The sequence below is a fragment of the Musa acuminata genome, chromosome BXJ1-5 (assembly GCF_036884655.1).
Source record: "Musa acuminata AAA Group cultivar baxijiao chromosome BXJ1-5, Cavendish_Baxijiao_AAA, whole genome shotgun sequence".
In the NCBI taxonomy this organism is placed as follows: Eukaryota; Viridiplantae; Streptophyta; class Magnoliopsida; order Zingiberales; family Musaceae; genus Musa; species Musa acuminata.
In genome coordinates, this window is record NC_088331.1 from 48,148,539 (window position 1) to 48,163,183 (window position 14,645).

The window sequence follows — 14,645 nt, forward strand, 5'->3', positions numbered from 1 at the left end:
AATAAATAAATAAATAAATAAATAAATAAATTTAGATTTAAACAATGCAAACTAAGGCCCCCTTATAGCCGGATGTTGTGAGACCATATTTAGTTGAGCTTAAATTACTTTTCCATAATGTTTAAGATTGATTTAGTTGCTATTGTTTATATCTGATACGTCAGTGGTTTAGATCTAATCGATGTCCAACTTATAAATTTGTCTTAAAAAGTGATGAAGGTTGTTGCAAAATTATGTCAAAAAAAGGTGTCCGATCTCTTTAAATCAAATAGTACAGAAGAGACGAATGTTGAGTATTGCAAATCGTCCAATAGAGTGCAAACAAACAATCTATCGATGTGAAATATTGAGTCAGAGCACCAACATCCATGTTGAAATTATATATATATTTTTATATAAAATATAATGTTAGTATCAATAAAACTACTACTACGATGAAAGGGCATACATATCCCACGTAATAATACAATTTCATGGTGACATTCGGACAGTTTCTATACTCTATAAAATAGTCATACAATTGATCGATTCAGACATTAATATATTTCATCCTCTTTTAATTTTTAATATTTTTTTATTAATTTATTTATATTGTTCAATATGTTAAAAAGACTAATTATATCATTTCATAATTTTAATGCTCCCACCAGACGAGCCTCCCAAGAGACCATGCGAAAGCAAGCACAGAGGCCACCCCGGTACTCATGGGAAAGGGAAACAACCACCACACCACCAGAGGTACAAGTCACAGTAACCCAAAGCAAGGATAGGGGCGCCGTGACAGTGGGCACGAGTTCAGTCGACTACAAACAAAAGAAGCAGAACCAAGAAAGAAGAGTTCACAGCCTTTTAAAGGCCACACAAGCTGTCGGCAGCAGCAGGGAATAAGCTTTCCTCGTAGATATCCGATGTCGGGTGAGCATCAAATGACGAAAGGAGCGCCTACGGCATTTTGACCTTTCACTTCGCAAAGCCATGGAGGCTTATCAAAGCAAATGGTCTCACAAAAGCTGTCACCGATTTGAGTGTCGGCAGACTATTTTTAGAAGATGATGTCGTGATCACGGACACAAGTGAGTGCGCGTCATCAAATAATACTAGTTAGTGGTTGCGGATGGAGGAGAATGGAAGTGATGGGTGTTGGGAGGCGGCGGCCATTGTGGTGGCAGTAGAGAATCCTGATGATGCTGCAGAAGAGACGGATTGCAGTGGCGTAGGACTAATTTGCCATGCCCGGATGGGGATGGGGATGGGGATGGGGATGGGGAGGGGTTGTCGGGGCCTAACCTCAGCCTTCGGGTGGTTCCTCTTCTCCTGGATTAAGTAAATGACATCCCATTTAGTTCAGCAGAAGTGCAGATGATTCCATCAAATTGCTGCTACCTGTGAGTACAGGGTAGATGATTGCAGAGGTGGCTGGGGACCACCTCAGTGGTTCCCAGCTGCCTGCCTCCCTATCCGATCACCTAATCTACCCGCAGATAAGTAAATGGGAAGCGAATAAGCAGAGTTAATAAGGAAACTGTAAAAAGAAATATTTATCCTTATGCATATTTTTTTTTATAAAGAATAAAACAAAGAAAGAATTATCCAATGTGATATGGACATGTTTAAAAAGTCCATAAATGTTTTAATTAGACGACCACCTGAATCTACTGGTATCAGTAGCAATGAGATGTAGACAGCAACCTAAACTGACTTTATTAGAAACAAAAGGAAAAAAGAAATATTTAGTCGATCTCAAATAATTGGGACAAGTTATTATTATTTAATTTGATGAATGAGCCAAAAAAAAAAAAAAAAAACTCAAAAAAAGTACTAGTTTTAGAACTGTTAACTACAAATCCTTTTTCTGTAAAGAGAAAAAGGGTGAAGGTTTACGTAAAAAAGATGACAACAAAATATGGCACTCTCACATAACACAATACACACCTTAAATGCCAAGGCCCTACTCGTTCTCATTGTATCTACCGATTAAATAATGATCGAGAATGTCACTATATGAATGAAGAAAAGTAATCAATGAAATATTTGAATATAGAATGTTGTTTTAGCATTTAGGACTCATAACATATATGCTAGTAGAAAAACATGGCTAAGAAGATGATAGGTTTTAAAGCAAGCTAAACCGTCACAAGGAAAAAAAGACTCATCGGTATTAATATGGATACGGAATGCTAATATGAAGAATTCCAAACACCAGAGACATAACAAATAACAGGATCTTACCTCGATGCTGAAAAAGAAGCTCGGACAAGAAGAGGCCCACGAATGAGGATGCTGAGGTGCCATAGCCAAGCGAGGACCAACGTTCAGATAATTAAGGCTTTCAGCCTACAACAGCAAACAAAAGAGGGCATACCAGTGTCACTTGTTAGAAATGGCCTGTGTATATTATACATTAATGGAAGGTGTGACATGAGATCCATGGATCACCATTGCGGCATCGAGAATTAGTTACTAAGCATGCAGTACAGAATTAATGCACTGGCAGGTGCACCACAGTGAGCGAGTCCTCGTCCACAGAACCCAAGCACAGAATACTTTACCCTTTTTATCTCCACCTCCATAATCTTCTAGTATACAAATTCATTTGATAGTGGTTACAGGTACTTCGATTTAACAAGTCACGATTCTCTTTTCATTTTCAGGTGCATCTTATTAGTGACGTAATTGCAATGAAACGATTGATGCAGCTAAGTTGTCACTGCTACAGTAGCGAAAAGGAATTAGGATTAGTCAGGAGGGGACTTGTATTAGAAGAAAATACTTATAGCAACATATGACGAAATATTCCAAAAAGAGGAAACGGTGGATGGCTATCTACCTGAGAATTTCCAGTTTCCATAGCTTCAAATGAGTGGCAACTGAAATCGGTACCACCTGAATTACCATCCCTCTTTGGATAATGGAGGTTGGGCTGAGATATCCTCAGATTGAGATCAACATCCTCGAAAGCAACTATCACAAATAAAAAAAATCAGTTTCACTTGAAGATTACTTGGAAACAGGAAAATGTAGAGAGTACAGAAGGTAGACTAGCAAGCACAACATATGCTGATGATACCTTCATTTTCAGGTGCCAGAGATATCTCTCCTTCATAGATGCTCGGCTCAAAATTGGTGATGGCCTCCCTTCCATTGAATTTGATAGCAGCCTTGTCATGTGCCCTGAACGCCGAAAGAAAAGAGGGGAAAAAGAAAGAATAGGTTTTGAGCTCATAAAATCTACAAATCAAAGGTTCATATTAGAATCCACATGTATGTTGTGATAGAGTCAGACCTTGCAGCCTCTATTTCGCTGTCAAATAAGCCAAGATATATATACCTGCAACGAAAATTCATATTTTGAAATGTCAACACGGTCCTTAATTTTCTTTTTCAGAAGAAAGAAAGAAACACAAAGGTCTTTTTCACCTAGTAGAAATTTTCTTGGGCTGAACAAAAATATGTTCGATATACTTTTACACATTCACCCAGTGTTTCACACTTGTTTGATTGACCACCAAACAAAAAAGAAAAAAAAAAAAAAACTCTGCTTATTCAAATATTTTATGGCCTCTCTAAGAATTTCCTGCCGGATGGAAAACATCTAGACAGCTTGCTTGTAATTCTCTCTTTTATCTATCATATTTTCTCCTTGCTATTTCTACTGAGAATGATCTCTGTGTCATGTCGCATGGTCATATAACTCGGAGTGATTCCTCAGATCAGATAAAAGAATGATGCCAACTTTAAAGACTGTCGAACCACAGAATATAAATTAAAAAAAAAATATATGTACATAAAAGAGACAAACTCAAGAACAATTCAAGAAAACATCAAAAACTAAAATAACGTCATACTTTTTGCCAAGGAACTGCCCCATGCGAGCCTCCCAACGACCACATTTGTGGAGAGTCACCCCTCTGTATTTGGAGCTTCCCCTTGCAAATCCAGTACTTTGCCGACGAAGTATATGCACAAATTCTTCCTTGGTTAAATTTCTCAGCTGAAATCCAATCACACGACCAGCATACGTGCCTTTAGTCGCACATATCAATCATATAACTTCAAGATATCTACTTCCACGGTTACCTGCTTCAAATCCTCATCGTAATCACTAAGATTAAAGTTGATGTCAGCATCAAGTCCACGGAACTTGATCGCAGCACGATCATATGCTCTGTAAACGAAATCCATATAATAAATGCAACGTTGTTCTTCACAATGCAATGCAATGCAATGCAATGATCCACTGAATACATTAGATATTAAGACCATCAAACCAGATACGAGGGGAGGAGGAAATAAGCAAACCTTGCGGCGGCATGGGCGGTATCGAAGCCTCCTAAAGTTTTCATACAAACAGACCTCGACAGTTAAACCACAGAACACAGATGCGATTAGAAATTTAGCCTCGGATCAAGCGCATATAGAGTTGAATTCTTACCCAGATAAACCTGCTTTCCACAATCCCTGCTCAAAATTAGAGGGAAAAAAGAATCGCCACTTGTAAAACTACAACACAGGAAACAAGTACAAGGAGCAGAAGAAAGAAAGAATCCGCTTACCAAATGTGGGACTCCCATCTCCCGGTTCTCCGGTAGAAGGTGACTCCACGATACTGTGAACTACGAGACCTCGGTCCTCTTCTGCTCTTCTTCACCTGCTGCCGCCGCTGCAGCACCAGGTTGGCCTCCGGCTCCGCCAAACCACCCGTCGTTCCCTTCCACAAGCCAACAGCGGCAAAGCTCAAAGGCGAGGAGGAGGACGAGTCCACGGCTACGTGAGGCTGCATCGCAGCAACCTCCGCGGCCAGAGGGAACAGCTGCCGCGTGGCCATGCCCGGCTCCGGCGAGACGCATCCCTCCTCCTCGTCAACAACCGGCTCAGCGGGACGACCGAGGACATCGGAACAGAAGACGGAGGCAGCGCCGTTGGAGGAGCGCGCGTCCTTGTCTCCGGCGGCGGCGGTAGCGATGTCGTTGCTCGATGACTCAAAGGAGTAGGGCGCCGCAGCAAGGGAGTCGCCGGGGTAGGCCACATTGAGATCGAATTCCATAATATCTCTCGCGGAATCGATCGAATACTTGACCGAGCCCGAATCTCGCCGACAAAGTGCAGAAATCTTGGCGGAATCAGAAGGCGGCCAGGAGCAATTATCTTCGGCGGAAGATATGGTCGCCGAAGGCGATCCGATCCATTTGCGGAGCGGCGGATCGGTGGGAGGCGAACGAGAGAGCAGACAGAAGAAGCGAGACAGGGAGCGACGCACGGTGCGTGAGGACGAACCAAAGTGGAATTATGTAGTTTTTGTTAACCTCATTTTCGGCTTTTACTAAATATACAAAATATTCTTTTAAATTAATTAATTTATCAATGAGTTATTATTCGGATCGGTTTATTATTATTATTATTATTATTATTATTTAACAATGTTTAATCGTTCATATTATTTTATTTCTTTGTATCATTTCTATAAACTGTACTCCTTTATTATTATTATTATTATTATTATTATTATGATTTATTATTATTATTATTTATTTGAAAGGACTATTTATTATAGTGATTTAAATTAATGACCGAAGAAGAAGGTATTGGGAAAATTATTAGCGTGGTCCGCGTCGAACATACTACGATCGATCGATCCGCCACCGTCGGTCGGTCGGTCGTCCGGTTTTCCATTCGTCTTTTTTGTCTTTTTTTGTCGGGAGGACACATCACTGTGCGAGTGCACTTGGCAGATGATAAAAATCTTACGATAAAAAATGTTTGGTGACTTGACGAAATGCGCGATCCACTGTGCAAGTGAGTGAACGTAAAACAATCAACGAATGTAATATAGTGTGTATATCACTTGTTCTATAGATATCGATTAGTTTAATCGATATTATTAACACATATGTATACATACATACCATCTTATGTTTAGAAGGTCAGCTCGAGCTTAATCTTCTTTGGAATTCTCGCCTCACGAATGAATATTCTTCCGACACACTACTTGAAGAAACAGTCGGTGATGGATGATCTTTTGGGTTCGGCCTCCATCACCATCACCATCACCATCGAAAGGGGGCAGAGCGAAAGAAGTCACCGGGGGAAGACACGCATCTTCTCAAAGAAACAGTTGGGTCATACATACATAGATCCTTCGGGTTTGGCTTCCATCATCGATCATCATCATCATCATCGAAAGGGAGGGGAGGGGGGAGGAAAAGTGGTTCCAGAGAAGCCTACTCCTTCCCTACTCTCCATATTTATCGAGTAGGTAGGTGATGATGATGATGATGCGAAGGTCCCATCGAGGAGGAGAGGTGTAGAAAGCAATGGTCGGAGAAGAATCCGAAACAATAATTGCAGGCTCAGAATAGAACAGAATGAATGCTTTACATGGCCAAGGCTTGGGGTGGGGTGGGGATCTGCTGCGGCTTCGGATGAAGGTTAGAGTGGCACGAGTTCCTTTGCTGATGATCCACACACCATCCTTCTTCTTCTTCGGTTGGCTCTGTTTGACGTTCGATGTGATCATAGTGCGGTGATAAAACAGCGAAGCATGCATGCATTTGGGCCTTCGCTCCGCGCCTTGTATTATTGTTTCGCCAAATAATTAATTGTACTCCGCCAACAATTTATTATGAGGTGTTTGTTTCTTGTCTAATAATTGTACGGTTTCCTGACTAACTACCCATCTAATAATTACAACATGCAATTAATCTACAATAGTACGTGCGTCTGGGATTTGGATTAATCTACAATTAATCGATTGTGATTTGATATTCTTTTTCTACTTGTCATGACACTGCACGTGCGTCTGGGATTTGGATTTGGATTTGGGTTCTGCGGCCTCCGGCAGCACACGTTACCATGGGTCATATAATCTACAATAGTACCACCAGTAAACTGAATTCCCAAGAACAACATCTCACAAAACTCCTGAAACACACAGTAATGATGTAATCACACGAGTCCAAGATTGAAAAGATGCTGTTAATAGGATAGATAGACACTCTACGTTGACCAAAAGCCTAAGAGAGTAACCCAAAATCCTCGTCGACTCAGTCCATGCAAAATCTCACCATACAACACTTTTTTTGGGAAGCCTCTGTTCATCCAAAGAGTGCATCCAAGTTCACTAAATAGACTCAACAAGTCATGTGATTAGGATGCAACCGAAAATGAAGAATCACAAACTCAAACAATCATCGACCATTCACATGCAGAAAAAGTCACCAACAATCATCTCTTTTGGGCAGGAACAAAAAATATAAAAAGATACATTCTACTGTACAATATCAGCAGCAAACGATCTGACGGCAGAATCAAAAGTGCTACATCTACCAGAGTCGTCAGCCAAAATTTATGTCCATTTGAAAGAATAAAGCCATGGAGCACTCCAAGACAGCATCTCATCTCAATGACACTTTTACATTATTTAAGACAAGAATTGGGTCCCACCCATTTGTCACAGGAGAAGGTTTCTTTCTATCACTAACACTACACACACAGCAACCAGGTACACAAGGCATTCTCATGTTGATTCTTAAAGGTATATCAATAAGAGCAAAACCGAAGTCAATTGAAAGCATTTTACTGAGGAGAATCCTCTTCGTGGTAGGGTCAGCTTACATATTTCTACAACATGCACTTGAAGTGCTCCAAATCCATTTTCGACATAAATCACGAGGAAAGGTAGTACCTCAATGTTATATTGGGCATGAAGTATACCAAGATGATCTAGCCAGCTTGTCCATCCACATCAGTGACTGTTGCAACTGGTTTTTCACTTATGACTTCAATAGCATCCTGGACATTTTCTCTCTCTGCTTGTGCTGAAGCAAAACAAGCATTTGCATGAGCATGTATATTCTTGCAAGCCAATGTCGCGCATCAACAAGACACTGACTAATAAAAGATAAAGAGAAAATAGAATGTCAAGTTTCTACTGAGGCTGCAGTTGGTTTGGGGTTAAAAAGGATTAAACTGGCCAAATGCTCAAGATTAAGAAGAGTCAAATCAATCATGTCCAATAAGTTTACAGTATAGGTTAAACTTAATCATTTTCTTTGATGTCCTAGATAATTGGGTTAGTCAGCTACATTAGAAATCAAACAAAAAGGCGTCAAAATTAGTTTCTGGTGCGAATGGATGAAGATTACCTGAAATGTTGATGCTGTGATCCTCGACAGGTGCAGCGTTACCCTTATCTTCTGGTTTGTTTAGAGAACCATCGACTGTTGATGGATCAAGATTACCAGGAATGGTTGTGCTGCAACTCTCTCTGAGTATCCCATCATTTTTGTCTTCGAAATTGGTGTCTGGAGAAGCATCAAGTGTTGATAGGTGAAAGTTACCAGCAACATTTGTGATGTCGCTTTTGTCTTGGAGACTACTGTCTCGAGAAGCATTACACATTGATGGATAAGGACTAGCGGCAAGGCATGTGTTGCTGCTCTCGTCTTGGAGATTTGTCTCTAGAGAAGCATTGGACATTGATGGTTTAGGGTGGCTAGGAATGTCGCTATTCTCTGTGAGAATTACATCACTGTTGTCTTCGAGATTGACATCCAGAGAACCATCAGACATCGGTGGATGAAGGTCTCTGGGAAGGCTGGTGTTGCTATGCTCAAGTACTGCTGCATCATTTTTGTCACGGAGATTGGTGTCTAGATAAGGCATTGGTGGATGAAGGTAACTGGGATTATTTGTGCTGCTGTTCTCTGTGGGCATTGCATCACTCGTGTCTTGTAGATTGGCATCTGGAGAACCATCAGACATCAGTGGATGAAGGTCACTGGGAAGGCTGATGTTGCTGTGCTCAAGTACTGCTGCATCGTTTTTGTCAAGGAGATTGGTGTCTAGATACGCATCAGACATTGATGGATGAAAGTTACTGGGATTATTTGCAATGCTATTCTCTGTGCGCACTGCATCACTTTTTTCTTGCAGATTGGTGCCTGGAGAACCATCAAGGTTACTGGGAAGGCTTATGTTGCTATGCTCGAAGACTGCTGTATCATTTTTGTCAAGGAGATTGGTGTCTAGATAAGCATCGGACACTGATGGATGCAGGTTACTGGGATTATTAGTGCTGCTATTCTCTGTGGGCACTGCATCACTTTTTTCTTGTAGATTGGTATCTGGAGAACCATCAGACATCAGTGGATGAATGTCACTAAGCTCGAGTACCGCTGCACCATTTTTGTCAAGGAGATTGGTGTCTGCATAAGCGTCAGATATTGATGGATGAAGGTCACTGGGATCATTTGCGCTGCTATTCTCTGTGGGCACTAGATCACTTTTGTCTTGTAGATTGGTCTCTGGACAAGTACTGGACATTGATGGATGAAGATCAACAGGAATGTTTGTGCTGCTACTCCCCATGAGTACTGTATCACTTTTGTCTCGAAGACCGGTGTCAGGAGAAGCAATGGACATTGATGGATGAACATTAGCTGGGGTGTTTAAATTGCTATTTTCTACTGGTAGTGCATCCGTTTTGTCTAGTTGCTTGGAGTCTGGAAAAGCATCAGGGGTTGATGGAAAATATCTAAGCCGATAACTTAAAAGTGATGGCCCAAAAATGCTATACTTCCCTGCATTGCTGAAAGCGATTTCTGCATCAGCACGTCGCTTAAATACTACTACCACACGGTTGTTCTTCTGCTGCACTTCTGTTGCTGCTTCTTTTAGGGGTCCATAACGACTGAAAATTCTGATCAGATCAGTCTCAGAAGGAAGAGAACTTGATCCATTAAAATTCAAAACCAATGCAGTTGGCATGAACTCATCAACCATCTTCTCTTCCACACTAATTATTGGCCTATCTATTGGTGCTGCTTGCCTTATATTGGGAACTATCTTTCCAACATGAATATGTTCTGCACCTTGCAGAACAGGAACCAGTACAAGAGTTGATGACGTTTGTCCTGAAGACTTCCTCTTCTTTCTCTGACTCCGAGTTTGGGCTTCTCCTTTGCTTTTGGCAGGGCCACTGTGAGAAATCAAGTCAGACCAGTAAGAGTCCTGCATGTGATCGAGTTCTGTCATCTCCAACACAGAAAACTGACTGTCAACTTTCCTTTTCCTACCCCTTCTACCCCCAGTTTTCTCGGGATGCTTCTTTTCACTATAAGAAGTAGAAACACAATAGTCCCTAACTTCAGTAAAGAAACTGATTATAACAGATAAGCAATTGTGTCCTTTCACAGGATCCATTGCTGCTGAGCATAGCTGTGATAACATTTCATCAGAAGAGTAATCTTCCCAATTTTCTTTCTTATCTCTTGGGCTCTGCATATTCACATCACTGAAACCATCAGAAACAAAAACATCAAATATACTATCATCCTTGGATACATTCTTCAGAGATGCTTCACTATGACCCTTAAGGATAGGCGGAGCCCCAGTAAGCTGGCTTGCAACACGACGGATGCATTCACCAATCTTAAAAGAACTGCTAATAGCTAATGATGGTAGCTTATTTTGCAGATCTCCTAATGAGTCTAGCCTTTTTTTCTTACCTTTCTCTGAGTCAGATGAGTCAGAGTCAGTAGCCTTGCGCTTCTTGTTAGAATAAAGTGAATCTGATTCATCAACTTTTATTCCAAACTCAGTATTTGCACCATTTGCATGCTGAGAACATTCAACCTCCATCAGCTCAGATAAGTTCTTTTGTTTTTTGCCATCCTCCAATACATTCTTTTGCTTAGCCATGGAGCTCCACCTTCCTCGTGATTTCAGTTTTCCAAACATCATTTCTGAGACAATAGGACCTGATTGCTCAATGGTAACTTCCATTATCCCTTCCGATTTAGAGTCTGAAATGTCAGCATCATTTTCACTTAATCCACTAATGAACTTGAAAGAAGGAAGTTCAGGATAACCTTTAGACCTGAAAAATGCCTTCAACTGAGCATTCACTATCACAAGCTCTAGACTATCAGTCCCACAATCTGGGAACTTAGCTAAAGCCTTAACATACTCGAGAAGTCTGCCAGGTTGAAAATAGCTTAAGATAGCTGACCTGTCAACATTACAGCCATTGCTATCTTCACGAATCCCAGCATTCTCAACCTTTTGGTCACTACTATTGGCATTAGCTGCTTCAGGGAAACAGGAACAAGTCATTCCCAACCCCATGCGCCTTGCAACCTCATCCAATGCCCCATCGATGGCATCCACAAATACATCTGAATTGCTCTGTTTTTCCATCTGTGAGAAATATGTCTCAAAATGCTTCAATTGGGATTCATCACACCAAGCAAATGTCTTGTCTCCAAAATAGGCTACAAGAAAGTTGTCCTTCTTTTGATGTCTTAAGGCTAAGTCTGATGCATCTGATGGATCATAAATTTGGCCAGGCCACCAAGGATGACTCTTGACTTTACCCCAGACTAGATCAGATGTGCAGAAACTATCCTCGTCCTTAGAAGGCAAGTAGTAACAAGGATGTTCATCACTATTTTCAACAGAAATATTAGGTCTTGTGGCCACATGTTCTACTGCTTGCTTGTCTGTGCCTTTTGAGGTCTCCTGTTCATCAACCACCATTCTCTCATTATCATGTGTACCAGCATCAGGACTGACGTTCAGTATACTTCCCCCTAGAACAAACTCCTGATCTGCTTCTAAATTTCTACCTGTTTCCACATTTTGGCAGAATTCAGTTGTTGGAGATTCATCTTCTTTACAAACATTGTACTCTGTCACCATGTTTTGAAGACTCCCAGGATAACAATTTTCTCCAATATCATTTGTAAAATGATTGCTAGTGGCCAAAGAACTAACAGTTTGGGATTCTGTCTCCTGACTTTCGTTGACAACAACATGAGCAAATTCAATGCCTGAGGGTACATTCTCAATTTGAAATGATTCAGAAGTCCTGGACATGCTGATTTCCACAGACAAATTTACATCCTCCATAAAAGTTTGAGATTCTGTCTCCTGATTATCGTAGAGTAAGTGAATGTCTCCACTGTCTGTTTTTACAACTTGAACATTTGCTGCTGTATCAGGCCCAGTACTAACCAAATCACCGACATCTAGAAGATATTCACCCAATGGATTTTTACCCAAGATGTTTACTTCTTTTGGATCAGTCAGGTCTGAATCTCTTTTATCATCACTTATTTTATCAGTTTTAGAGCGATCAACAAGCAGAGGATCCACCTTCCGTAATTCTTTCTCATGGATATCATTTTCTTTATCCTGTATATTCTGACTTAAGGATGCAAAAGGCATCTCTGAGAATGAAGCTCTACCTCCATCAGTATCCAGCAGGGACAGTCTACTGGCCTCTGGTTCCCTGTCCAACTCCTTAGACTCATTGTACTGATTGATCGCCACAGTCAGGATATCTTCAGTTTCATCAACTACAAAAGAAGACTCAACAATAAGTTCTTCATTCTGATCAGTATCGCCAGGTCTAAGAACACCTTCTGATTCATGAAGATGTTTATCAACTTCAGGATGATCCACTGCCTCATTTGTCAAATTTTGGTTCTCCTTTACAATAGATAGACCATGCCCAGGGAGTTCATTTCCAATGCCAATCTCCAGAGCATCGACCTGGGTTCTTCTCTGACCACGTGTTCCCCCAGAGCTTTCAGCTTCCACCGAAGCAAGAGTAACAAGTGAATCAGATTCAGGAGCCCCCATTGCACATCTTGCATCTAATGCATTAGCTCCCAGGTCCACCTCTGTAGGTTCCAGATGCATGTCAACAAGATCATGACTAATCACCTGACTTGCAATCTCTATACCAGATATACCCTCTCCAGCAAGTTCTTTTCTGTCACTTTCCGCAACCCCAACCTCTATGTCTCCCTGATCTGCTACACCATCCGGCTTTCCAGCTTCCAACCCTACAACATTCATGGAAGAGTCACACCCTGACAGATATGCTGGGTTAGCAAAACCAGCTTTCAGTTTCTCTTCATCAAGAGAATTTTTCTCAAGTTCAGAAACTATGGATCCCAAAGCACTCACTTCAGGTTGCAGCCGTCCATCAACAATCTTGTTCCCATTTTGAAAAGATAATTGTTTCTCTTTAACTTCAGTTTGATTGCTGATCTCTGAAACCCCATCCTGGATAGCCCCTGGGTCTGATGTATCCACTGACATTTCAACATCATTCCTGTCCATAGCAGCAGTAGTCAGTGTTGGCACACTCTCCACAGTACATTCTGCATTAACCATGCTAACTTCAAGTTTACGAGTGCAACTGGAGCCAACTTCCATCTCTGATGATGATAAATCCAGAACATCCAATTTATCCTGAAGATGCTCATCAATTGAATCACAGTCCACTGCACCATTCACCACATTCTCTTCCTTCTCTTTCTGAGATAGATCATCCTCCACAAGCTCAGTTCTGTTCTCATTCTGCACATAATTATCCTTTTCTCCTACAACTGCTTCATTTTCAAGAAAATGAGATCCATCAACTGTGACCTCATCAAGATTAACAGCAATCGTTGTTCTTGCACCCCCAGTAACATTTTCTATCTCCAAAACATCCATTTGTGCCTCTCCTTGACCTCCAGATCCATTTGCAGCTATCAAACTACTTTGGGTTTCTTCATCTTCTGTGGTAGCAGTTTCACCCTCCCCAAAATTACCACCAGCCATCATATCAATCTCCAGGTATGGTTTCTTTACTGAAGAATCAAATTTCTCAACAGTTTCATCTTCATTTCTGGTTTTTTCAAACTCGACTGGCTTGATCCTTCCTGGTACAGTCACAACCTCTTCAGTCACAGCCGTTTCAACAGCAGACACCATTGTGCTCCCTGCCTCGACCGCAGCACATTCCAGCTTCTGATCACCTTGGCATCGGTCAACCAAGGAACGGCTTCCCACCTCATCTTCCACATCGTTTTGCTTCTCCACCCAAATCTCTATATCTCGTCCTACGTCAGCGGCACCACCACAACCAACGACCTCAACCCCAGCTTCCGTCACTTTGTTAGCAGCTGTCACGCCATCGTTATCTGCTGCGACAACCATTGTGGCGTTCTGACCGCCGCACGACGCATCTCCCACCTCTGTCGGACTCGAATCCCCGCCATCCGAATCAGCCAAACACTTGCCGTGTCCATCGCCTCCAGGATCTGAAGCCGGCTCCGCTGCTGCGTCCGTACTTTCTCCCTCCTGCTCCCCGGCGTTCAAGTCGAGGCCTCCGGTCTGCTCCGCTGCCAGCCTCGAAGCCATCGGAGGAGCAAAACCCTAGAGATTACCCCCTCCACCTCTTCACAAATGGCCTAAGCTATCGACATGAAAACAGAAACCCTAAGAACTTCCTGTTCACAAAACAAGACCCTAGAATTCGATATAGATCAAAGAGCGACGGAGAAGGAAGAATTGAGAAGAGGAATCTTTCGAGGGCAAATTACCTGGATTTTGTTTGGCGTCGCGGTGCAGAGGATCGGGATTTTGGAGAGATCGGAAGGGGAAGAGCGGGGCGAGGAGTGGTCGCGGCTTCGGATCAATTATTCCGAGGGGCAGAACCGGGAAACGATTTCATGTGTCCACGGGCTTACCTCTCTCTCTCTCTCCTCTCGCTCTCTCTCTCGCTCTCTTTACGAGCTGCAGCTAGCCGAGGCCGTGCGATCTGACCACCTGTAGTGTGCTTACCTCCGTCTTCTGAGGAACCACTTGAG

The 14,645-nt window shown here is 42.0% G+C and overlaps 2 protein-coding genes across 10 annotated transcripts; both read right to left on the bottom strand.

Annotated features, from left to right (window-relative positions):
* Positions 1-603: 603 nt before the first annotated feature.
* On the bottom strand, positions 604-5,267 carry LOC103986085 (APETALA2-like protein 3). 5 transcript variants are annotated; one of them, XM_009403966.3, is made up of 10 exons: positions 4,554-5,267; positions 4,433-4,458; positions 4,300-4,330; positions 4,078-4,165; positions 3,846-3,991; positions 3,284-3,328; positions 3,068-3,171; positions 2,828-2,961; positions 2,230-2,334; positions 604-1,314 (listed from the first exon to the last, which is right to left on the bottom strand). In XM_009403966.3, the coding sequence occupies exons 1-10, from the start codon at positions 5,042-5,044 to the stop codon at positions 1,102-1,104; spliced, it is 1,383 nt and encodes a 460-aa protein (XP_009402241.2). In that variant the 5' UTR covers positions 5,045-5,267; the 3' UTR covers positions 604-1,101. The 5 variants fall into 5 exon arrangements, 2 of the variants coding, with proteins under 2 accessions (XP_009402241.2, XP_018681551.2); XR_010513741.1 differs by having other exon boundaries at positions 1,228-1,314; positions 2,230-2,707; XR_010513740.1 differs by having other exon boundaries at positions 1,228-1,314; positions 2,230-2,710.
* A 2,124-nt stretch (positions 5,268-7,391) lies between these two features.
* On the bottom strand, positions 7,392-14,565 carry LOC103986084 (uncharacterized). Of its 5 annotated transcripts, none has more exons than XM_018826402.2 (3): positions 14,379-14,565; positions 8,142-14,246; positions 7,392-7,887 (listed from the first exon to the last, which is right to left on the bottom strand). In XM_018826402.2, exons 2-3 carry the CDS (start codon positions 14,194-14,196, stop codon positions 7,778-7,780), a joined length of 6,165 nt encoding a protein of 2,054 aa, XP_018681947.2. In that variant the 5' UTR covers positions 14,197-14,246; positions 14,379-14,565; the 3' UTR covers positions 7,392-7,777. The 5 variants fall into 5 exon arrangements, with proteins under 5 accessions (XP_018681947.2, XP_018681945.2, XP_018681946.2 ...); XM_018826400.2 differs by having other exon boundaries at positions 8,142-14,285; XM_018826401.2 differs by having other exon boundaries at positions 8,142-14,304.
* Between the last annotated feature and the right edge of the window lie 80 nt (positions 14,566-14,645).